Raw genomic sequence first — 25273 nt, 5'->3', positions numbered from 1 at the left:
GTGAAGTCAAGGAACAAAGAACAGGAATGTAGAAAAACCTTCTGCCCATTAAAAAGAGGAACAGAGTGAAACTTCAAGTCAAAGACAGCGCTGCAAGGTGCTGACCATTGTCATTAAAAACCTATCTGGATCACTAATGTCCTTTAGGGAACGAAATCTGCCATCCTTACCCAGTCTGGCCTATATGTGACTCCAGAGCCACAGCAACGTAGTTGACTCTGAAATGGTGTGGTATGTCACTCAATTCTAAGGCAAATAGGAATGGGCAACAAATACTGCCCCTGCCAGTGACATCCCACATTCCATAAGGGAATTAAACAAAAGTAACTCAAAAAGAAAAAAAATGAAATCATTGTACGGTGGAGCAGAGGCATAGAACTAATTGGATAGGTCTTTCAGAGAGCCAGCAGAAGAGCAGTGGGCTGAACGGGCTTCTTCTAAGTTTCTATAGTTCCATTATCCTTCAATGTGTGCTATGTTCTATCTAAGACTCCATTATACCATGTTACCTCTACCACAGTAAACGACTGTACAGGAAGTTGTGGTGAATGTAAATGTGCTCATGTAGACTATATACTTGCATTTTTTTTTAACTTTGTGCATACCTCTGGAAACGCTGACAAACAACGGCCAGAACTCTACCACCTCGCCTGTCACAGAATTGGTGCGGGCAAGGGTCAGACAACAGGAATCTTCATTGACCTCCGTTGGGAATTTCCAGTCTCAGTTGGGTGAGGCCGTAAAATCCCACCCAATGAATTAACAATGAGCTGATTCTTACTCTCTGAATGGAAGACATCTTAAAGGAGACAAGTTTTTCAATCATTGACCTTTTGGAAAATAAACACTGGTTACAATAATCAAATTCAAAAATAGATAGAACCTTAAAGAAAGTAAAATCACACAGCATAGAGAGGCTATTCAGCCCATTGTACTGATGCTGGCTGTGAAATTTTCCCAATGTACCAGAAAGTAGGGGCCAGAAGCTGCTGCTAGTTTGTTCAAACGGCCACGCTTTGAATGGTAAATGTCTGTGTGCATTTCAACCACAAGACCAAGTTGATCCTTTGATCATCTGGCATCCACCCACACTGCCCTTTCTAGTCAGGTTCACCAGAAAGAAAAAGAAGGGGAGTCCCCACTGTGTTTTCTGCTGCAAAATTAGTCACTCTGCTGTGGAACGCTCCAAGTAGTAGTCAGATGGTGTTGTACCATCTATCCCTCATGGAAACATTTATGCAAATACCTTTGACCACAAGTCCGTCAGGCAGCGATCTGCACGTGAAGTCCTGGAGGCTCGGTCGAGAAAGGAGATTCTGGATCCTGCCAACGGTTCCTTGAGCGAACTGTCAAAACTATTTGATTTGATTTATTATTGTCACATGTATTAGCATACACTGAAAAATATTGTTTCTTGCGTGATATTACAGACAAAGCATACCATTCATAGAGAAGGAAAGGAGAGTGTGCAGAATGTAGTGTTACAGTCATAGCTGTTGTTCATCCATCATCATCAATGAGGACCTCGACACCATTAGTCATTTTGAGGCTGGTTGCAGTGTGTCCGAAGATGACTGATCAGGCCAATTCGGGCACGGAATGTCCTGGCACATATTGGACAGACTTGTCTAAACACTTCAGTTGTTGCTCTGGTGGCTCTGGACTTGCGCAGCTTGTGCTTAAGTTGTGTTTCAGCAATACACCTTGCTTTGTGAGCTTACAGCCTTTGTAGATGAGGCAGCGCCAGGTAGGGCGGTTTTGTGCCAGCGTTTCCCAGGTGGTCGTGTCAATGTCAAGCGACTTCAAGGAGGCCATAGCTAGGGTGTAGAGAAAGATCAACTTAATGCAATGTAGGTCCATTCAAAAGTCTGACGGCAGCAGGGGAGAAGCTGTTCTTCAGTCGGTTAGTATGTGATCTCAGACTTTTGTATCTTTTTCTTGGCGGAAGAAGGTGGAAGTGAGTATGTCCGGGGTGTGTGGGATCTTTAATTATGCTGGCTGCTTATTTGGTAGAATGTCTCATGAACAGAATTTTCAAACAAGCACTAAGATCTAGCTTGGCTGGTGATGAGAAAGACCCTCCCTGTCTTTAAGTTTTAAGTTTATTTAATTAGAGTCATAAGTCGGCTTGCATTAACACTGCAATGAAGTTACTGTGAAAATTCACTAGATCCTTCAGATCCTTCCTCGAGCTTATACTTAGAGTCTCACCCTGTCCGCGCATTGCCCTCGTGATGAAGAGACCGTTGTGAGCATAGATCATTTTTGTTTTGCCCAATAAATGTCTGGAGAGAGATGCAGCAGTCTTTGTTGAGGTTCATTCCAAGCAGTTCTATGACACAGGCCTCAGTGCTCTATGGGCTGTTTCCAGGGACACATGCTGAGATAACCTTCTGCCACCGCTGGAGGGTCATCAACTCAGTGAAACTCTTGTCTGCCCAAAACTTGTTGGTCTTCCAAGAACTGTCCTCAACCTTGTTGCAGACTAGCACATTACAAAGCCCAGGACTATGTGCTGAGGGATGCACTAAAGCTTTGGATAGCCACTGCAGAGGCGCAATGGGGAAAGGTTGCTATCTAGGATTATAGCACACCAAGGGGCTGGGAACTGTATAGACCCTCTTGGGCTTCATGAATCTATGCAATGAATATTACACGTAGCATAATTTTATGCTACATTAGTGTACCGTATGCTCTGTAGAGAACCTGATTATTGCACTTCCTGCAATGGTAATTTTGAGATGTTTTGTAACATAAAATTTAAAAGGTATATTACTTAACAGTTCACATTTGACAATACAAAAATCTCTCCAAGTATCTCTCCAAGAGAGTGCTGGAGCAAGGTGACTTCCTGCAAGCTGTATCCAGCATACCTTCTGTCTTTCACTCTCGTTCCTTCTCTCTGAGCGGTATGCTTTGTCTGTGTAGCGTGCAAGAAACAATACTTTTCATTGTATGCCAATACATGTGACAATGATAAATCAAATCAAAAAGTGCAAAACAGTTGAATTTCTTTCAGTACTCTATGTCGCAATCTCAGATGCAATTACAGGTTAGTTAAAATTATATGTTTCAAAAAGTAAGCTCACATGCACAATGGGGAAAGGCCACATTTCAGCCATAGCGCACAAAGGGGCTGGTAACTGCAGACCCCCTAAGTGCTGTATGCTGGACATAGAATGTACATAGTAAATATCACGTGTCGCAATTGTATTGAGTTACTTCAGAATGCAACATGCTGTATGGGGAAATGTTGAATATCATTGCACTCTCAGTAATGACCATTTTGAAATGCTTTGGTTGTTTTAGATGTTTTACGGATTAAGTATATTTTTGGAAACAATAATGAGTTTGTTCAAAGGACCATTAACTCGGTAAGACACTGTTTCGGCTGCCTGAAACTTGTTGGTCTTCATGTGCAGGACCAAGTACTACAGACTGGTATATTCCAAGGTCTAGGGTAACATCTTGCTGCACTAGTGAAAAGCTGCACTCTAGCGCTGTCCTGCTGTAATTTACCAAGGGGCTGGAACCCGTGTAAAACTCTTGAGTTTGTACGTACCAGAGAATACTTGACCTGAAATTAATCATATAATCACTACAATACAGAAAGAAGCCATTCAGTCTATCAAGTCTCCGATTGAGCATTTTACTCAGCCCCTGAACCCGTAACCCCACAGATTTATCCTCCAATCCCCATAATCTACCCATCTTGGTACACTAAGGGGCAATTTAGCATGGCCAATCCAGCTACTTTACATCTTTGGACTGTGGGAGGAAAGTCATGTGGACACGAGGAGAATGTGCAAACTCCGCAAAGACAGTCAGCCGAGACTGGAATTGAACCTGGGTTCCTGATGCTGTGAGGCAGCAGTGCTAACCACTGTGCCACTATGCCATATTGTAAATAGATCCTGCAATTGCATCTCACAGTACCACATCATTTCATGAAAGAAATTGAATTTTTTTGCACTTCTTGTACTGTCAACTGTAATTACCTTTTAAAATTGATGAATAAAATGATCTTTGGAAAAAGAAATCAGCTAGCACAGCATTTTCTTGGAATTATGCCCATCAGTAGCTCAATGAGAGAGCACTAGCCAATTGCACAAGATTTCTTATTTTAAAACTTTTATTGTAACAAAATGAAATCAATATTGATTAAGCAGTACTTCCAACTTACACTTGAAATTAACACAAAAATTGATAAAGTATAACTGCTTATAAAGTTAAGTTAAAGTTTATTTATTAGTCACAAGTAAGGCTTACATTAACACTGCAATGAAGTTACTGTGAAAATCCCCTAGTCGCCACAGTCCAGTACGTCTAGTTATAAAACCTATGAAACCTGACATTCCTAAGAAACATCCTGGGACTTTGGAGACTGTCAGATTGTCCACCATCTGCACAAATGTCTTGGTTGTTCTTTACAGATGTGAACACCTTGCACATTTTTCCCAGTAAAATAATAGTGTCCATCTTTAAGCTTTAATGCTGAAGTCCTCCAGTCTTGCTGTCAGCAGAATTCAGAATGGGTTACATGAAACCCCCCATCCTTCATTCTACCATTTTACTCTAAATCAAAGACACAGTCTGAAATCTGAAAATCTTCTAAGACCTCACATCTGTAACTGTTTTAATGTACAACAGGTTGGCTTCCCTCAGCCTGTAAATCCAGTAACTCTGGTTCTGATTCAGCTCCAATATTACATTTCAATTTGTGGGAAATTGAATGCTATGTGGGAGACAGAACACAGCAGAAACAATGTTTGAACCTCTGCAGCTGGTTTTCTGCTGTAGAACATTTTAGATTCTCAAGAGGCAACTACAGCAACCCTTTTGACTTTGGTTTCGATACGGACATTTGGCTTAAGTTCTAATATTACTTACTATGCTGTTCCACTTATTATCTTGAACTTGGTGAACTAGTGCGATGAGAATAATCCCTCCCTCAACGTCAACAAAATGAAGGAGATAGTCATCGACTTAGAAAGCATAATGCCCCTGTTTACATCAATGGGGATGAAGTGGAGATGGTCGAGAGCTTCAGGTTTCTGGGTGTCCAGATCACCTACAAACTATCCTGGTCCATCCACGGTAAAAAGTCTCACAACACCAGCTGGTCCATCCACGCCAATGCTATAGTTAAGAAAGCCCTCCAATGCCTCTACTTTCTCAGGAAGCTAAGGAAATTTGGTATGTCCACTACAACTCTCACCATAGAAAGCATTCTTTCTAGTTGTATCACAGCTTGGTATGGCTCCTGCTCTATCTAAGACCACAAGAAATTACAAAGGTTTGTGAAAGAAGCCTAGCCTCCCATCCGTTGACTCTGTCTACACTTGCCGCTGCCTCAGAAAAGCAGCCAGCAAAATTAAGAGCCTCACACACCTTCGACATATTCTCTTCCACCTTCTTCTGTCAGGAAGAAGATACAAAAATCTGAGGTCACGTACCAACCAATTCAAGAACAGCTTCTTTCCCTGCTGCTTTTAGACTTTTGAATGAACCTATCTTATATTAAGCTGATCTTTCTCTATACCCTAGCTATGATTGTAACACTACATCCTACATCCTCTCTTTTCCTTCTCTATGTACGCTATGCTCTTTCAGTATAGTGTGCAAAAAAAAACTTTTCACTGTCTACTAATACATGTTTAAAGTTTATTTATTAAGCACAAGTAGGCTTCCATTAACACTGAAATGAAGATTCTGTGAAAATCCCCTAGTTGCCACACTCCGGCGCCTGTCTGGGGACACCGAGGGAGAATTTAGCACGGCCAATGCACCTAAACAGCACACCTTTTGGAGGAAACCCATGCAGACTCGGGGGTGAATGCGCAAGCTCCACACAGTGAGCCATGTTGGGATTCGAATCCAGGTCCCTGGTGCTGTGAGGCAGTCGTGCTAAACACTGTGCCATCAAGTAACAGTAATAAATCAAATAAAAAAAACTTCCCTGCTGCCACCAGGCTTTTGAATGGACCTACCTTATATTGAGTTGATCTTTCTCTACACCCTAGCTATGCACTCTTCTTTCCTTCCCTGTGTACGGTATGCTTTGTCTGTATAGTACGTAAGAAATAATACTTTTCACTCTATATGAATACATGTAACAACAATAAATAAAATCAAAGACCCATTGCAATGTGGTTGACTCTTAACTGCCCTCTCTGAAATAGGTCAAGAAGTCCCACAACATCAGGTTAAAATCCAACAGGTTTATTTGTAGCAAACTCTCCACATCACTTTCTGAAATGGCCCAGCAAGCCACTCAGTTCATGGGCAATACATTCTCACCTTGCCCACATACCATGAAAGACTACAAGAAATGGAACCCTCCCTGCAAAGTGCTCTCCCCTTGTGCGCATGCGGGTTGGATGGGCAAGGGGCGGGGCCACCTGATTGTCCTCACAAACCCCGCCCCTCTGGGAGCTGGCGCGGTGCACGGTGGGATGCTGGAGGACCTGGCCGGATGTCGGCTGCTGGGAATGGCGGTCGTTGTTGGCAATGCCGGCATCAAGCTGTAGCGTCGAATCGGGGGGCGCGGGACGCTTGATGATTATTTTCTCATAAAATAGGATCTGCGTTCTTTCCCCTGGCGGGGGTGGGAGGAAATTAAAAGACAAACATAGTAAAGGATGCCGAGTCTTCACAGGAGCCCCGCACCTCAGCAGGATCAGCGCCGAGCTCCGTTGCCCAGAGACGCCGAGAGGTGAGGCGGCGCTTCTTGTGGTCTTTATTTTCTTCTTCTCACTCGAAGCCGGGGACTTCCAGAGAATGTTCTAGAAAGGGGGAATAGCATCGTTGTTAATCAGTGACTGATTGAAGCCGTTTTTTATGTTTAATCGTCTCTCGTGCACCGTCCCGCCACCCCCCTCCCCGTCATGGAGGGAGGTAAACAGTGGTCACGGCGCATGCGCGCACCCTGGCCCAGTCAACCCATTGAATGAAGAATTATTATATTGGACAGAGGAACATAGATGGTAGGAGCAAAAGTAGCAAATTCAGCCCTTTGAGCCTGTTCCACCATTCAGTCAGACCATGGTTGATATCTCCCTGGTCTAAAAACCCACCTCCTCACCTGTCCCCTTAGCCAGCTCCATTTTTTTTGATTAGAAATATATCTCTCTCAAAACCATTTTAATGGTTCAGATTCTGCTGTGGGGTAGTGAGTTCCACAAATTCACCACCCTCTGCGAGAAGTAGTTCCTCCTTATCTCAGTTTTAAATCTACCACCTCTCAATGTACACCTATGATTTCTTGTCCTAGATTGCCCCATAAGTGAGTACAAGTCCAAGCTGTTTCATCTCTCCTCATACGTTGGGGTGGCACAGTAGTTAGCACTATTGCCTCACTGCCAGGAAACTGGGTTTGATTTAAGAACATAAGAAACGGGAGCAGGAGTAGGCCATCTAGCCCTTCGAGCCTGCCCCGCCATTCAATGAGATCATGGCTGATCTGAAGTGGCTCAGTTCCACTTTCCCGCCTTCTCCCCATAACCCTTAATCCCCATAACCCTTAATCCCCTTGCCTATCAAAAACCTATCTACCCGCGTCTTAAATATATTTAGCGAGGCAGCCTCCACTACTTCAACAGGCAGAGAATTCCAGAGATTCACCACCCTTTGAGTGAAGAAGTTCCTCCTCAACTCCGTTCTAAACTGCCCCCCCTTTATCTTGAGGCTGTGCCCCCTAGTCCTACTGTCCTTTCTGAGCAGGAAGAGCCTCTCCACCTCTATCCTATCCATCCCATTCATCATCTTGTACGTCTCAATGAGATCTCCCCTCATCCTTCTAAACTCTAACGTGTACAAGCCTAGTTTATTCAGCCTCTCCTCATAGCTGAACCCCCTCAACTCCGGTATCAGCCTAGTGAACCTCCTCTGCACTCCCTCCAAGGCCAAAATATCCTTGCGTAAGTGCAGTGACCAAAACTGCACACAGTACTCCAGCTGCGGCCTCACCAGTGCCCTGTAAGGCACTGACCTCCCTACTTTTATATTCAATCCCCCTCGCTATGAAGGCCAGCATCCCATTAGCCTTCCTGACCACCTGCTGCACCTGCAGGCTGGGTTTTTGCGACTCATGCACAAGGACCCCGAGGTCCCTCTGCACCGTAGCATGCTGCATGTAAGTAGTAGTCCTTCCTACCATTATTCCTACCAAAGTGGACAACCTCACACTTGCCAACATTAAATTCCATTTGCCAGTTCCTCACCCATTCGCCCAGCCTATCTAGATCCCTCTGCAGACTTTCCACACCCTCCGCACAATTTGCCGTTCCACCAATCTTTGTGTCATCAGCAAATTTCGACGCCTTACACTCGGTTCCCTCCGCCAGATCATCTATATAAATGGTAAATAGCTGAGGCCCCCAGCACCGATCCCTGGGGCACTCCACTAGTCACCAACTGCCAATCCGAATAGCACCCATTGACACCCACTCTCTGCCTCCTATTTGACAGCCAATCCCCTATCCACGCTAACACCCTACCCGCAATTCCATGCCCCCTGACCTTCTGTAACAACCTCTTGTGCGGCACCTTATCAAACGCCTCCTGAAAATCAAGAAACACGACATCCATCGGTTCTCCTCTATCCACCGCACTAGACACATCCTCATAGAATTCCAATAAATTCGTCAGACATGACTTCCCCTTAAGGAAACAGTGCTGTGTCTGCTCTATCAAACAATTCTCCTCAAAATGCCTTGCTATTTTCTCCTTGATTACGGATTCAAGCATTTTACCTACAACAAACGTTAAACTAACCGGCCTATAATTCCCTGCCTTTTGCCTGCTACTCTTTTTAAACAACGGCGTAACATTAGCCGTTTTCCAATCTAATGTTACGCCGTTGTTTAAAAAGGGTAGCAGGCAAAAGGCAGGGAATTATAGCTATTTCGTGCTTGGGTCACTGTCTGTATGGAGTCTGCACGTTCTTCCTGTATTTGCATGTGTTTCCTCTGGTTTCCTCCCACAATCTGAAAGATGTGCTTATTGGCTGTGCTAAATTCTCCCTCTGTGTACCTGAACAGGCACTGGAGTATGATGACTAGGGGATTTTCACAGTAACTTCATTGCAGTGTTAATGTAAGCCTACTTGTGAAACTAATAAAGTTTAACTTAGAACGTAGTGTTACAGTCATAGCTAGATTGTAGAGAAAGATGAGCTTAATGTATGATGGGTGCATTCAAAAGCCTGATGGCGGTAGGGAAGATGTTCTTGAATCAGTTGGTACGTGATCTTAGACTTTTGTAACTTTTTCCTGATGGAAAAGTGTGGAAGAGAGAATGTCCGGGGTCCGTGGGGTCCTTGACTATGCTGACTGCTTTTCCAAGGCAGCAGGAAGTATAGATGAGTCAATGGATGGGAGGCTGGTTTGAGTGGTGGACTGGGTTATGTTCACAACCTTTTGTACTTTCTTGTTGTCTTGGTCAGAGCAGGAGCCATAGCAAGCTGTGATAGATCCGGAAAGAATGCTTTCTATGGTGCAACTGTCAAAGATTGTGAAAGTCGTAGCAGACCTTCAGCCACCTTCGAGATGGTGGTAATGAGCCTACTGCCTTGAATACAGCTGAGTGACTTGCTGGGCCATTTCAGAGGGCACTAAAGATTCAGACAGGTTGCTGTGGGTATGGAGCCACATGTCAGCCAGACTGGAATAAAAACAGTGTTGGTCAAAAAATCAGCAGGTCTGCCAGTCTCTGTGGAGAGAGAGAGAGAGAAACGGAGTTAATGTTTTGAGTCCAGTATGACTCCCTCAGAGCCAAAGGGAGATAAAAATGTAACGGGTTTCATGCTATTGAAAGGAGGAACGCATAACAAAAAAGAATGTCATGGAACAAAAGCAGCAAAAGTGCTAATGTTTGTAGTAAAGAAATAAAGCATTATCCAAGTATCCTGAATAAATTGTATTGGACTTAGAAGTTTCACTCTATTCTCTGTCGACAGATGCTGCCAGACCTGTTGACTTCTTCCAGCATTTTGGATGCTGGTAATCTGAGATAATAACACACAATGTTATTTATATATATAGACCAGACTCAGTGGGGTTGGCAGATTTCCTTCATTAGTGAACCATATGTATTTTTATGACAATTTGATAATTTCATGGTCACCATGACTGATAATAGCCCCATCTTTTTTATTTGTTCAATTAACAAAGTTTAAATTTCCTAACTGCTGTATTGGGATTTGAACTTGTGTCCCTGGATCATTTGTTCAAGCGTCTGGATTACTAGTCCTGTTAAATAATCCCTATGTTTCTGTGGCGTGTGTGCCATTTTCTGCTCAGATTCTGGCAACAGTGAAGTGAGCTGTCTCTGTGCCTTTCACAAACTCTAGCTACACAGCCTATACAAATTAAGAATGTTTAATCCAGAAATCGTCCCAGAGTTGACTGTAAAATTGTTACTTAAATGAATGGAATAGGATGATATGAATGGCTATCTTGTGATCTCAGCAAGGGCAGCAGTTTAAAGTTGGTCACTGTTAACTTAGCTAAGGAAGGGAGGAAAATCCTCCATGTCCCCACTAGAATATGTATGCACATTCGGTGAGGACAGCACCAGGTTTAAATTTGATTTCCATGGTTAATTGTTTTTATTTATTTGTTTTTGAGATATGTTAAGAAGGCGTACGGTGTCTTGGCGTTTATTGGTAGGGGGATTGAATTTAGGAGTCGCAGTGTAATGTTGCAACTGTACACTACTCTAGTGCGGCCGCACTTGGAGTACTGTGTGCAGTTCTGGTCCCCGCATTACAAGAAGGATGTGGAGGCGTTGGAGAGGGTGCAGAGGAGGTTTACTAGGATGTTGCCTGGTATGGTGGGGAGGTCCTATGAGGAGAGACTGAGGGATTTAGGGTTGTTTTCGTTGGAAAGAAGGCGGCTAAGAGGGGATCTTATTGAAACATATAAGATGATTAGAGGTTTAGATAGGGTGGATAGTGATAGCCTTTTTCCTCGGATGGAGAAAGCTAGCACGAGGGGGCATGGCTTTAAATTAAGGGGGGGTAGCTACAGGACGGATGTCAGGGGTAGGTTCTTTACCCAGCGGGTGGTGAGGGATTGGAATGCCCTGCCTGCTGCGGTTGTAAATGCGTCTAGTTTGGGGGCGTTTAAGAGATCTCTGGATAGGTTTATGGACGAAAAGGGATTGGTATAGGCTAGTGGGTCATTGTTTTTGTAACTGGTCGGCGCAACATCGTGGGCCGAAGGGCCTGTTCTGCGCTGTAATGTTCTATGTTCTATGTTCTATGTGTGTTATTTGCTTCCCATCCCTAATTGTCCCTGAGAAGGTGGTGGTGAATTGCTTTCTTGAACCACTGGAGTTCGTATTGTATATCCACAATGCTGTTAGGGAGGGAGTTCCAGCATTTGAGACTGAAAAGTAGTGTTTTCTTTCTCTCTCCCTTGTGTTTTGGGAAGGTGTTCTGACTTCAAGCTTGTCTGTGTGTGTGTCAAGAGAGCTGCAGCAGCCAACCAAAGGATATCGTGATCATCTGAATGCATTACATGAGCATTTGTATTTTCTATGGCAAGGGTATGTTTTAAGGAGGTTGTTTGGTTGGGACAATTCGTATATATTTCGTATATTGGTAAAAGCTATTGCTTCTTGAATAAACTTTATTTGATAAAAGCTCTCTGGTGGGTCATTTGAATCATGTCTGAAGTGAAACATCATGTTTACCCTCGCCAAATTCAAATTGCAAAACTTACAATCCAGGCGGTCTTCACAAAATACTTTGGAGTTTCTGACCTGAATTATAACATGTTGGAGAGACCTAGCTGCTGACTCCCATTAAAGTGTATATAGCAACTTGTAGTCCTAGCAAGTTGTTGGCATTAGGTACTGTGTTGAGCAGAGTCTAAACCTTCAGAAATGGAATGAACCTTACAGATTTTCTGCTATCAACTTTATGTTGGATTTAAATACATGAATTGTTTTCATTTTGGATTATTTGAAGGGTAGAAATATGTCATTGTTGGTAATAGTTTCCTCCCACTTATTTACACAAGCTTCTAAATAAAATTATATTTGTTCAGTATACTGAGAGGGAACAAAAGATCAAAATTAGAAACAACACATTTTATACTGTTTTTACCAAATGCAAATACTTCTGACAATATTGTATCTTTTTTGGGGGGGAAGCCATTTTTCCCTTAGTGTTTCTTCCCTGCTTTTAAGGAAAAGAAATCTTTTTGGAGTACTGTTCCACAGATTCTGGATGCCTTCTAACAATTTATGTTAATCTAAGAATCTTAATTGTGAGAACTGACATGGAGAGAATCACGGCTAAGGATGATTCTGACCATAATCTGATGGCTACTTCATGTATGCATTCAGTGGAAGTTGCTGAAGCAATTAGGAGTAGGAATCCAGGCTGTCCTGATGGAAATCCACTAACTGAAAACAGTATAGGTATCAAGAAATTCCTTATTAAGATATGTTTATTTTCTCCCCTTTCTGTGGTCACCATGTATTTGTGAGGCTTCTTGATCTTCCAGTGGTTTGTGCGTGCTCCAGGAAAATGGCTGCTGTTGATGTTTCATCCTTCTCCCTTATCCCTAACTCGAAGTGCCTTCCATCAATGCTGCCTTGAGATCAGCAGATGGTGAATTATTGGAATCCAGCTGTGATCCCACCACTGTGAGATCTGTTGCACAGTCTGTGGTAATAAGCTTATTTGAACTGCATTTGACATGAATTTTTGGTAATGATTACAGTGGACTGTTTTTAGATTCTAGCTTTTGGTTAGTAGTTAGACACACATGGTTGATTGACATTGGTGTAACGTTGGCTTGATATTTATATTCCTCACCATCCCTTGCCAAGTTGAATAAACAAAAAAAAAGTATTCTTAGAATGTGTATGATACTAGACAAGCTTTAATTATCCCCCTTCCTAGTTACTCTGAGAAAATAGTAGTAGGTCTTCTGGACCATGTACTGATAATGTTAGGTAGAAAGTTCCAGGATTATGACCTAGATGTGTTGAAGAGGTCAGAAAAAGGTTTGAAGCTGATTCCCTGCGATTTTGCTTTGGTTTTCATTGAATGACACTTGGACAGGTATGTTTTTTATAATGGAAAAACTGGGGTAAAATGCTAGGACCTGTGGTGCAAGATACAAACGGGCTTGAAAGAAGTAGGACTTACTTGATGAAGAGTTTGGATTTAAAAGCTTTCTTTTGCACAGTTCAGACATCATGGAAAGAGAAGTAAGACAATGTACGCTGAGCCTTAATTGCTGAGTGTGCCGATCCATGTGGAATTGTGTTTTTGAAGCATAGCAGGGACAAATGAAGACGTTTCGGAGCAGCAGTCGTTATAGTACGATAAAATGTAACTAAAGGTTGTAACAGAATGGAGGTTCAAGGCCAGAGATGTGCTTTTTTTTGGAGGGAGAAACAATTACATGGAAGTTAAGCTGAGAATGAAAGTAATGAGAGAAAATCTGAGGGTTAAAATGATGGAATGGAGAAAGACAAAGGTGAAAAGATAGCAATGTTACTTAAATGAGGAGAAAGTATGAAGGACAGACAAACCTGGCCATGACCATGTACCACCTTGCTGATTGCAATGAGCAGACGCTCACTATATGTTTGAAAGAACCTTCAGGAGTGGCACTACAATACAGAAATAAGACATTTGAATGAATCTTTAGTTTTGCAATTTTGCGCTATATTAGGAAAGCTGTAATTTTTTAAAGAGGATCTAAGATCTTTGGATCATCTTTGCCAATTTTGAATATTCCAAAAAATTCCAAGTTTTTTGAAAGCTAATATTTTGAGCAACTGTTGAGCAATAATATCAAAAATAAGATTGTGTTCTAGCATTGTAAATGTTACACTTTATGTTATGATCACACAGATTTTTGAGTGACAGTCTTTGCTTTTACCAATTGCAGCCCCATGACCATTAGCATTCACATCCTTCAAACTTTTCTATAGCTGCATATTATCCACATTGGGTAAGATAAAATCTGTAATTGTGCTGCTGGTTATCTTTTGTAGAGCCCACAGGACATGGTGTGGAAATTCTACATGTATACACCAACCAACACGCACCCTCTCCCGCCCCTCAACCATTAGTTTTTACTGAAATCCTAATGATGTAAAGAGGTAGATTTTTTTGTAATGTTGCTGTGTTTATACAATGAACTGCAGTTTCTGCTTTATTTGGAAAATGTTTCAAAATAAACATGACACCTTGTCGCTCCAGTGTCTCAGAATCACGTGGTTACAGATATTCCAAGTATTTGCATGCTTGAGTTTAATTTTTTAAACATTACTGTGTAGGCCAGAAATTAATTCTTTCTTTTCAATTCAGTTGCAGAGTTGCGTTGAGCCTGTAGGATACTGCTCACCACTATGCCTGCTGTTTGGCCAAGTCTTCTGGACCTCAGCAGGGATGAGTGCAAGAGAATACTTCGAAAACTTGGTAAAACATTGTGGATTATTTTCTTTTTCCCTGCTGCAATCAGATTCTGTTTGGTGAAGAACTGATTTTCCAGATCAATTCTGTTCTGAGTTGTCTGATTTTTACTGGTGCAGATGAATCAGAATGGTGGATCTGTAATTTACAGTAATATGTCCTAGAGATGTAAGTTAAGTGGAAAAAAAAACAAGAATCTTAAACAATTAGCAACTAAATTGATAAGCATAACTATGAAGGAAAATGTTAACCTTTTCCTGGAATAGATTGGAAGTACGAAGGTTAGAGATGTGTTTTGCTATTTGTTTTCTTGTGTTTTAGAACTTGAAGCTTATGCTGGTGCTATCAGTGCGCTTCGTGCACAAGGTGACCTTACGAAAGAAAAGAAGGACCTGCTTGGAGAGTTGGCCAAGGTTCTCAGGTAAATCTTGTAAGGAAGCTAAAATCTATTTTTGATTTGGTTTTGTATTTCTAATTATTTTCTAAATGAACTCGCCCGGCTCATCTCAGATATTGTGAAAATGTATTTCTTCTTTCCTGAGTTTCCAATAGCAGTTTTGCAATGATTGCAGTGAAGTTTACAGTGATCCTGCAATGGCTTTGCTTTTGTATTTTATTTGATTTTTGCTTGTTCCTTTTTTCCTGCATAAAATCCTTTGGATGTGACGCTATTTATGTGGCACCTGATCATAGTAAAATCTGTAGAACGGCTTCATATAGGTTACCAAACAAACAAACAAAAAAATGTAATTCATGTGTGGAAACCATTTCATATGTAAAATTCATCAAATACTAGTTTTATTTGTTCAATCAAAAGGAAGAATCTCAGTTGCACTTGAAAGGCTCCTCTTCATGCTTTTTGGTAAATTGAACATAAGAAATAGGAGCAGGAGTAGGCCACCTAGCCCCTCGAGCCTGTCCTGTCATTCAATAAGATCATGGCTGATCTGAAAGTGGTTCAGTTCCATTTACCTGCCTGCTCCCCATAACCCTTAATTCTGTTATTGATCAGAAACCTATCTACCTGTGACTTAAACACATTTAACGAGCAGCCTCCACTGCTTCAATGGGCAGAGAATTCCAAAGATTCACTACCCTTTGAGAGAAGAAATTCTTCCTCAACTCTGTTCTAAATTGATCTCCCCTTATTTTGAGGCTGTGCCCTCTAGTTCTTGAAGAAAGAGATATGCCATATTTCCTGTTCAGTTAGCAAGGCTGCTTAGGAGTAATTGGCAGCCTAAAAGACAAAATCAAAAGCAACACCTACCATTTATTTATACAGCCTTTACTATAGGGGAGGCAGTGTCACAGTGGAAATATCACTCGACTAGCAATCCAGAGACTTGGGGTGAAGCACTGGGGACCTGGGTTTGAATCCCACCACAGCGGATGGTGAAATTTGAATTCAATAACAATCTGGAATTAAAAGCCCAATGATGACCGTTAACCCATTGTTGTAAAAACCCATTTGCTTCACTAATGGCTTTTAGAGAAGGAAATCTGCTGTCCTTACCTGGTCTGGCCTACATGTGAGACGACCCACAACAATGTAGTTAACCCTCCTCTGAATAGGAGGGCAGTTAGGGATGGGCAATTAATGCTGGCCCAGCCAGCCATGTCCACAGCCTGTTAAAAGTGAATTTTAAAAAAATCCCAAGGTGCATCACAGATGTGTTATTATTCAAAATTTCACATTGAGGGACAAATGCAATTATCCGGGCAGATGATCAGAAAGGTTGATTTTAAGTCATGTCTTAAAGCATGAGAGAAATTTGGAAAGGTTTAGGATGGAAATTCCTGATGGTGCCAAGAGAGGAAAACTTAAAACTGAGGATGTGCAAAATGCCAGAGTTGAAGGAGTGCAGAAATTTCAAATGCTTGTAGGTCTAAAGGAGTTTCCATAGAAAGGGAAGGGCGAGGTCTTATAGGGATTTGAAAACAGGATGAGAATTTTAAAATCAATGCTTTGCTGCAGCGGGAAACAATGTAGGTCAGTAAGCATGGGTAATGGATCAAATGAATATGGGTTAAGATGTGGTGAATAGAGTTTTGGATGATGTAGAGTGGAATGTGGGAGGCCAGGCTGGAGAAGTGTTGGATAGGCAACGACTACATCTGCTGTAGATAGATACATTGAAGATTTTTCTTTTTTCTTTTTAATAGCATTTCAACAGAGCGTCATCGTGCAGAGGTTCGCAGAGCAGTTAATGATGAAAGACTGATGACCATTGCACATCAGTAAGTTTCCTTGCAAAAGTTCAATTCATTTTATCTGACGCATTTTCTATTACCATTTACCTGGATTTGAAAGTTAACATCCCTTCTATTGTTCAGCACAACATAATGGTTTCTCTGCACGGATCTTATACATCACGTCTCAACTAGGCATTGGTCCATGTGCAGTAGCATCATCTTGCTCCTTCTTCCAGTCTTCTTTGTATACGAGTCAACGTTTTATATCTTGAATCCCAAAGATACTAACTAATGTGGACTGTCTGTGTGGAGTTTGCACATGCTCCTCGTGTTTATGTGGGTATCCTCTGGGTGCTTCGGTATCCTCCCATAGTCCAAAGCTGAGTGGGTTAGGTGGATTGGCCATGCTAAATTGCCCCTTAGTGACAGGGGGACTAGCTGATGTAAATGCATGGGGTTATCAGGATAGGGCCTGGGTGGGTTTGTGGTCAATGCAGACTCGTCGGGCTGAATGGCCTCCTTTGGCACTGTAGGATTCTATGGCTCAGTAGCTGCCCAACTGAGCCAGATATTTTGCATGTATCTGTATTTTGAAGATTAGGCTTAACAAACAAAATCAATTCTGTCCACTTTTCTTCACTTGTTTGAGGAATCTGCTGATCAATGGTAGGGTGTTACAGAAACTGGCAACCCGCTGCACTTCATTCAAGTGCTGTAGAGCTTCACTATCTAGATGACTTTGGAAGATGTCGGCAGAATTGAAGAGGGGCAGGGGAGGTTGATATCACAGTTGAAATTAATCCTACTGTTCTGATTATTTACATGTTTTGTATTTTCTTGCAATGGTCAGTAAATATTCTGGGGTGCAGAGACATGTCCTCGGCTACCAACTGAGATTAAAAAAATGATTTGCATTTATATAGCATTTTTCATGACCACCTTTCAAAGTTCTTTATAGCTATGAGAGACTTTTAAAGTGTAGTCAATGTTGTAGGAAACATGCCAGTCAATGTGCATACAGCAACCTTCCAAATATAGCCATGTGTCATGGACCAGATATTGATCGAGGGGTAACTGTGGGCTAGCACACCAGGGAGAATACTCCAGATTTTCTTCAAAATAGTGTTGTGCGACCTTTTACGCCCACCTGAGAAGATAGATGGGGCTCTGTGGATGAACAGAGGGATCTAGGTGTATGTATACATAGATCCCTGAAAGTTGGGAATCAAGTAGATAAGGTTGTTAAGAAGGCATACGGTGTCTTGGCGTTTATTGGTAGGGGGATTGAATTTAGGAGTCGCAGCGTCATGTTGCAACTGTACACAACTCTGGTGCAGCCGCACTTGGAGTACTGTGTGCAGTTCTGGTCCCCACATTACAGGAAGGATGTGGAGGCTTTGGAGAGGGTGCAGAGGAGGTTTACCAGGATGTTGCCTGGTATGGAGGGGAAGTCCTATGAGGAGAGACTGAGGGATTTGGGGTTGTTTTCGCTAGAAAGAAGGCGGCTAAGAGGGGATCTTATTGAAACATATAAGATGATTAGAGGTTTAGATAGGGTGGATAGTGATAGCCTTTTTCCTCGGATGGAGAAAGCTAGCACGAGGGGGCATGGCTTTAAATTAAGGGGGGGTAGTTATAGGACAGATGTCAGGGGTAGGTTCTTTACCCAGAGGGTGGTGAGGGATTGGAATGCCCTGCCTGCTGCAGTTGTAAATGCGCCTAGTTTGGGGGCGTTTAAGAGATCTGTGGATAGGTTTATGGACGAAAAGGGATTGGTTTAGATTAGTGGGTCATTGTTTTTTAACTGGTCGGCGCAACATCGTGGGCCGAAGGGCCTGTTCTGCGCTGTAATGTTCTATGTTCTATGTTCAGTTTAACATAATGTCTGAAAGACAATGTCTCCAGCAGTGTAGCATTCCCTCAGTACTGCGTTGGAGTGCCAGTCTGAAATTTTTTGCTCAAGCTCAGGAGTGGGTCTTGAACCTGAAACCTTGTGAGTCAGGGGTGAGTGTGTGGCCAGATGAACCATGGCTGACACATTAGTTAACTTCATGAACTGGGAATCAGTTCTGAGATGAATATTGCTGAGTTACAGTTTCCATTTAGTTGAGTCTCGGGGAAGACTTCCTGTTACTAAAAATTAAAGCTAATTTATTAGTCACAAGTAAGCTTATATTAACACTGCAATGAAGTTACTGTGAAAATCCCCTAGTTCCGCACTCCGGCACCTCTTTGGGTACACTGAGGGAGAATTTAGCATGGCCAATGCACCTAACCAGCACATCTTTCGGATTGTGGGAGGAAACTGGAGCATCCAGAGGAAATCCACACAGACATGGGGAGAACTTGCAAACTTCGCACAGACAGCGACCCAAGGTGGGAATCAAACCCGGATTCCTGGTGCTGTGATGCAGCAGTGCTAATCACTGTGTCACCCATAACACATTGTTTCCCCACACATGTCCTACTTAATTAGAGGGGGAAGTTACTGGGACAACTTTTAGTATGTTGTATTTTGGAACAAGTAGGTGACTGAATTTTGGATAGTTGTTTCTTGCTGGAATTTTTCTTAATGGAATTGTTAGGAAGAAACATTTGACATTTTGTGATCAGGAAATTATAAAAGAGAAAATTATAAAAATCACTTAAATGTGGAAGAAAGAAATTCACCAGCTGCTGACAAACAAAATTCTTATGATAAAGATATATTTCATTTTATTAAAATTTTAATTACATTTGCCTCTTCTGATGAAAAGTATGGACAATTTAAAGCAATGTAATAACGTGTTGACAAATATATCCTCTTCTGTAACCCGCAGTATGTCTGGGCCTAACAGCTCAGCTGAATGGTCCATTGAAGGTCGCCGACTTGTTCCTCTCATGCCCAGGCTGGTTCCTCAGACAGCGTTCACAGTGACGGCGAATGCAGTAGCCAACGTGGCAGCTCTGCATAATGCCACTCTTCCTTCACCAGCTGAAACTGGTAACAAAGAAGGTGAGTTTTTTTTCTACTAACCTTGGATTAATTTTCTTTCCACAATTTCTTTTTAAAATTAGGGAACATATAGCTTGCCATTTAGAAAGGATGTTTATAAATGGTATACAGGATTGGCTTTGTTTTGATGTTGTAATTCAGCTCAGACTAATATTAATACTGATCTGCCTACGGTTTGGTCCTTTGCTTGTTTCTCCATGCTTCGGGGATCTTGCAGTTTCCTTTTTATGTAGTCATAGGCACCTCCCATTTTCAATCTCAAGTTTTCTAATATCATCATTCTCTTTCTCCCTCTTGGTCTATAGCATTCACATCTTCTGTCACTCATCGTCTACATCTTTTCCTAGAACCATGTTTCACAGCTTCTTAGTCTTTGGATATCCACTTCTCCCAAGGTCCACATTTCAGCCCTGTACAACAAGTCAATCCACATCACAGTGTTGACAGTTCTTAGAATTTCTACTCTGCTCTGGTCAGAATTACTGTTTAGAGGATGCATTCTTTGCTATTGGTATTCTAGCTCTGATTTCTCTTTAGTTGTAGCCATCTTCTGACAAAGATGCTTCACAGTTATGGACTGCTGAAGTTGCAGTATTATTTCTCGTCAGCTTTAAGAATTTATCCATAAAAGTTTTGTATCTGGTTAGTGTATGTCTGTCACAACTGAACGAATAGTGCTTCATGCAGCATACTTATCTCACAAAGTTTTCCACCCATTTTTGTACTTGCTTCCCTAATTTTCGTATGAAACAGTGACAAATGAATACATTCACTACCTATTCAGTCATCAGAAATTGTCAGTCAGCAAACTACCATGAGAAATGAAATCAAAGAAATTTCCGAATGATAGAATCCTTGCAGAACTGAAGGAGGCCATTTGGGCCATCAAGCACTGACAGCAATCCTACCCAGGTCCTATCCCTGCTCCCATATGTATTTATCCTGCTAACCCCCCTGAAACTAAGGGTCAATTTAGCGTAGCCAATCAACCTAACCCCCACATCTTTGGATTGTGGGAAGAACCTGGAGGAAACCCACGCAGACATGAGGAGAATGTGCAAATTCCATACAGTGACCTGAGGCCGGAATTGAACCTGGATCCCTGGCACTGTGAGGCCTCAGTGCCACTCAAATACTTGGGAAAAACATGGGCAAAAATCTTGTTTTCTCATTTGTAGCCTTGAAAGTAAGCTTCATTTAATTAATCAAAGCTATTAACACTGTGAAGCATTTTGATAATGCTTTGAAAATACTTTTCCTAGTTCAGTTCTCAAACTTTTCTGTTTGAAAAATCCCTTTTAAAATTGATTCATCCTTACCACCTTTCTCATCCATATAATTATAATGCTGGATAATATTCAGTATAAAACTGCTGCACGTGGGGAGCGTTTTTAAGAAAGCATGTGTTTTACTTATACCTGTGACGTAGGTCTGCCTGCTGCAGATTCTATCTATTCTTGCATGATCCCTAGTGTGCTGGCTGTCTCATCTCAATATGTGCAGCCATACTCTGTTCCTGCCTTTGAGTTCACATTTTATGGATTCCCAGAAAGTCCGTAGAGATCCTCATTTTGAAGAGCGATTGTCAGTTTAAAATCGCATCGAGCAAGGAAAGTAGTTAGGGAATAACTTCTTTATTCAGCATTGTTAGAGTTGCAGTGCTTTGACACAAATAGTATTTGTGAAAATGATTTCTGTTTTTAATCGGAAAGTAGGTACATATTTGAACTAGAGGCAGATACAGAGGTGTCGGGAAAGAGCAGGATAATGGGATTGCCTTCAGACAGCTGGTGCAGAAAAGTTGGATGAGTGGTTTTCTTCTACTGTAAAACATTTTTGATTCCAATCACAAGGGGAGGTGGTGGTTTAATGGCAACATAATCTGAGATCTGAACAAATACCCTGGGGATCATGGCAGCTGGGGGAATTTGAAATCAATTAATATATCTGGAATTAAAAGCTAGATCCAGTAATGACCGTGAAACCATTGTCAATTGTTGTAAAAACCCATCTGGTTCATTAATGTCAATCAGGGAAGGAAATCTGTCGTGCTTACCTGGTCTGGCCTACATGTGACTCCAGACCCACAGCAATGTGGCTGACGTCTGAATGCCCTCTGAAATGGCTGAGCGAGATACTTAGTTGTATCAAACTGCTACAAAATCCAAAAAATGGAATGAAGTAGACAGATCAACTGGAATCGACCGAGGCAACAGAAATAACAATGTCAAACCAGACTGTTAACCCTGAAAAGTCCTCCTTACTAATACTTGGGGGCTTGTGCCAAAATTGAGAGAGCTATCTCACCAACCAATTAAGCTACAGCCTGACATACTCGTCAAATCATACCTTGCATCCAATGTCCCAGCCAGCACCAGATTTGGCAGCAAAGGTACACTGTTGGAAAGAAGTTGCCTTGAAAGTCCTCAACGTTGATGCCAAACTAACAAGAGGGAAATAGCTCATCCTCACTAATTGATCTGTCACAGATGGACCTGTCCATGATGGTATTGGTAGCAGTACAATTGCACAGCCCTTATGGAAATAAAAGCCCCATTGAGGGAAATGAAAGTTCACATCAAGGAAACCCTATATCATGCTAAATGGGATAGATTTTAAGCAGATCTAGCAGCTCAAGACTGGGCATTCATGAAATGCAATGGACCATCAGGAGCAGCAGAATTATATTCAAACAATCTGTAATGTAATGGCCCGGCATATCCCCACTCAATCATTACCATCAATTGACCCTGATTCATTAAGGTGGGGCATGCCAGGAGCAGTATCAAGCATATCTAAAAATGATGCCAAAGAGCGGAAGCCACATGTGATGGAGAGAGCTAAGTGCTCCCACGAACAATATGATCAGATCTAAGCTCTGCAATCCTGCTGCATCCAGTTGTGATTAGTGTTTGACAATTAAAAGTCCTCATAAGAGGAGGAGACTCTACAAATATCTTAAATGATGGGGGTGCCCAGTACTTCAGAGCAAAAGCCAAGGCTGAAGCATCTGTAGCCATTTTCAGCTAAAGATGCTGGGTGAATGACCCATCTCAGCCTGTTCCTGAGGTCCCCAGCATCACAGATGGCAGTCTTCAACCAATTTGATTCATCCCATGTCATGTCAAAAAACAGCTAAAGGCACTGGGTACTGCAAAGTCTGTTGACTCTGGCAGCATTTTGACAGCAGCACTGAAGATTTATGCACCAGAACTCGCTGTACCTCTAGCCATATTGTTCCATTACAGCTATGACACTGACATCTATCCGATAATGGGGAAAACTGCCCAGGTGCACAAGAAGCAGGACAAATCTAACCCAACCAGTTGCTGCCCCTTCAGTCTACTTTTGATCATCAACAGAGTGAAGTCCTTTAAGAAAAGAAATCTGGCTCTTACCTGGTTTGGCCTATGTGTGACTCCATATCCACAGCAATATGGTTGATTCTTAAATACTGATGTGTATGTGGTCTTTCTAAGACAGTACTGCAGAAGTGAGTCACCTGACTTGAGGGACCAATGGGATCCAAGCTTGAGTGATCACACCAGAAAGAGGGACTCCTCTCAGGTATTTTGCTTCTGGAACCTTGTTGCATGTAGAACTGGGCTCTGCCCCATGGCAGCCTTCGTGATGCAGAAACCTCCTGTACCTATATTTTACTTATCAATAAATATCTTGACGATGCCACAACATAACAGATATCTTCTGAAATGGCCTAGCATGGCACTCGGTTCAAGGACGATTAAGGAAAGGCAATAAATGCTGGCTCAGACAGGAACTCCCACATCCCATGAAAGAATAAAAAAAAAGAAAGGTGTCATTGACAGTGTGATCAGGCTGCACTTGCACAGCAGAATCGGCCTACTGATGCTCGGTTTGGGTTCTGCCAGGACCACTCGACGAAAAAGTGGATAAAAGAGCTGAACTTAGAGGTGAGTGTGACTGCCCTTGATATCATGGCTGCATTTGACTGAGTGTGGCGACAAGGATCCCTAACAAAACTGGAGCAAATTGGGAAATACTGTCCACTTGTTTGGAGTCCTACTTAGCACAAAGGATAATGGTTCTGCTTCTTGGAGGTCAATCGTTGCTGTACTGGAATAGTGCTGCAGGAGTTTCTCAGGGTAGAGTTCTAGGCAGAATCTTTAGCTCCTCCGTCAATGAACTTCCCTCCATCATAAGCTCAGACGATTGGAGATTTTCTAATATTCGACACCATTTGTGACTTCAGGTACTGAAGTAGTCCGTGTTGATATGCAGCAAGATCAGGGCACAATTCGGGCTTGGATTGATAAGTGCAAGTAATATTCGTGCTACATAAGTGCCAGGCAATGACCGTCTCTGAAGAGAGTGAATCCACCCATTTCATAGCTGAATTCCCCCACTATCCTGGGCGTTACCATTGACCAGAAATGGAACTGGACCAGCCATATAAGTACCGTGACTACAAAAGTTGGTGAAAGGTTGGGATTCTGCAGTTAATAACTCACCTCCTGACTCCCAAAAGCCTGTCCACCAACAAGATACAAGTCAGGAATATGATGCAATACTCTCCACTTGCCTGGATGAGTGCTGTTCCAACACTCGAAGATCAACACCATCCAGGAAAAAAGACAGCCCTTTTGAATGGTATCCCATCCACCAACTTCACTCCCTCTACCACTGTTGCATCATGGCATCAGTGTGTATCATCTACATAGTATACTGCAGCAACTCACCAAGGCTGCTTTGATAGCATATTCTGAACCCACGACCTCTAGCACCTCGAAGGAGAAGGGCAGCAGATGCATGGGAACACCAACCCCTGCAAGTTGTCCTCCAATTCGCACACCATTTGGAATTATATCATTGTTCCTTCACTATCACTGGGCCAAAATCCTGGAACTCCCTGCAGAACAGCACTACACCACATGACTGTCGCAATTCAAGGAGACAGCTGGCCATCACATTCTCGAGGGCAAATAGTGATGGGGGAATAAATGCTGGTATAGTCAGTGATACCCACATCCCAGGAACGAATAAAGAAAAACAAATGAGGTAATTTACAATGAATTAATTAAAATCTACTTGTACAGTTTTTTAAATTAATCTTTGAAACTCTTCTATAATGGCTGCTCTGAAAAATTACTCTGACCGGTGCTTGGAACAAAGAACAAATACAGGTTAAGATCGTTGACATAATTTGGAATAAGAGCAGTCACAGAACACGTACCTAGATTTTATTTAAGACTGGCCACAGATCAATTCAAAGTTTCTGTTTGTAAGTACAGCATTCCCCCCGCCCCGCACCCCCCCTCAAGTGAAAATCGAGGGAAAGTTAATCTTAATGAGAAATGCAGCTACAACTTGTATTCATATAGTGGCTTTAGCAAGCACCCCAACATAGATCAACATTGGGAAGTTAAATTCATTTCATGCTGTTTGTGTAAAATATCAAAACATTGCGAAACATGAACTAATTCTTCTGATAATTTGAAAGGAAAACTCTCTACCCCAGAGAGTTGTGGATGCTCTTTTGCTTAACACATTTAAGATTGGATAGGCAAATTTTTTGGTATCTCAGGGAATCAAAGGCTATGGGGAGCAGGTGGGAAATTGAGCTGAAGCCCAAAATCAGCCATGACCATATTAAACGGAGAAGC

The 25273-nt window shown here is 42.1% G+C and overlaps 1 protein-coding gene across 6 annotated transcripts in view; it reads left to right on the top strand.

The window, feature by feature from the left end:
• The first annotated feature begins 6334 nt into the window (after positions 1-6334).
• emsy (EMSY transcriptional repressor, BRCA2 interacting) overlaps positions 6335-25273 on the top strand; it is a 73498-nt gene continuing 54559 nt past the window's right edge. For 2 of the 6 annotated variants that reach the window (XM_080197692.1, XM_080197687.1), the window contains exons 1-5: positions 6335-6715; positions 14339-14449; positions 14765-14864; positions 16607-16681; positions 19456-19631. In XM_080197692.1, coding sequence (XP_080053818.1) covers positions 14380-14449; positions 14765-14864; positions 16607-16681; positions 19456-19631 — 421 coding nt within the window. In that variant the 5' untranslated portion in view covers positions 6335-6715; positions 14339-14379. The remainder of the gene's footprint in view (positions 6716-14338; positions 14450-14764; positions 14865-16606; positions 16682-19455; positions 19632-25273) is intronic. The other 4 variants (XM_080197689.1, XM_080197688.1, XM_080197691.1 and 1 more) reach the window with 3 other exon arrangements.

This window comes from Carcharhinus amblyrhynchos, chromosome 10 (assembly GCF_965287045.1).
Source record: "Carcharhinus amblyrhynchos chromosome 10, sCarAmb.v2.hapA, whole genome shotgun sequence".
Lineage (NCBI taxonomy): Eukaryota > Metazoa > Chordata > Chondrichthyes > Carcharhiniformes > Carcharhinidae > Carcharhinus > Carcharhinus amblyrhynchos.
This window is presented reverse-complemented; position numbering and strand designations above follow the sequence as displayed.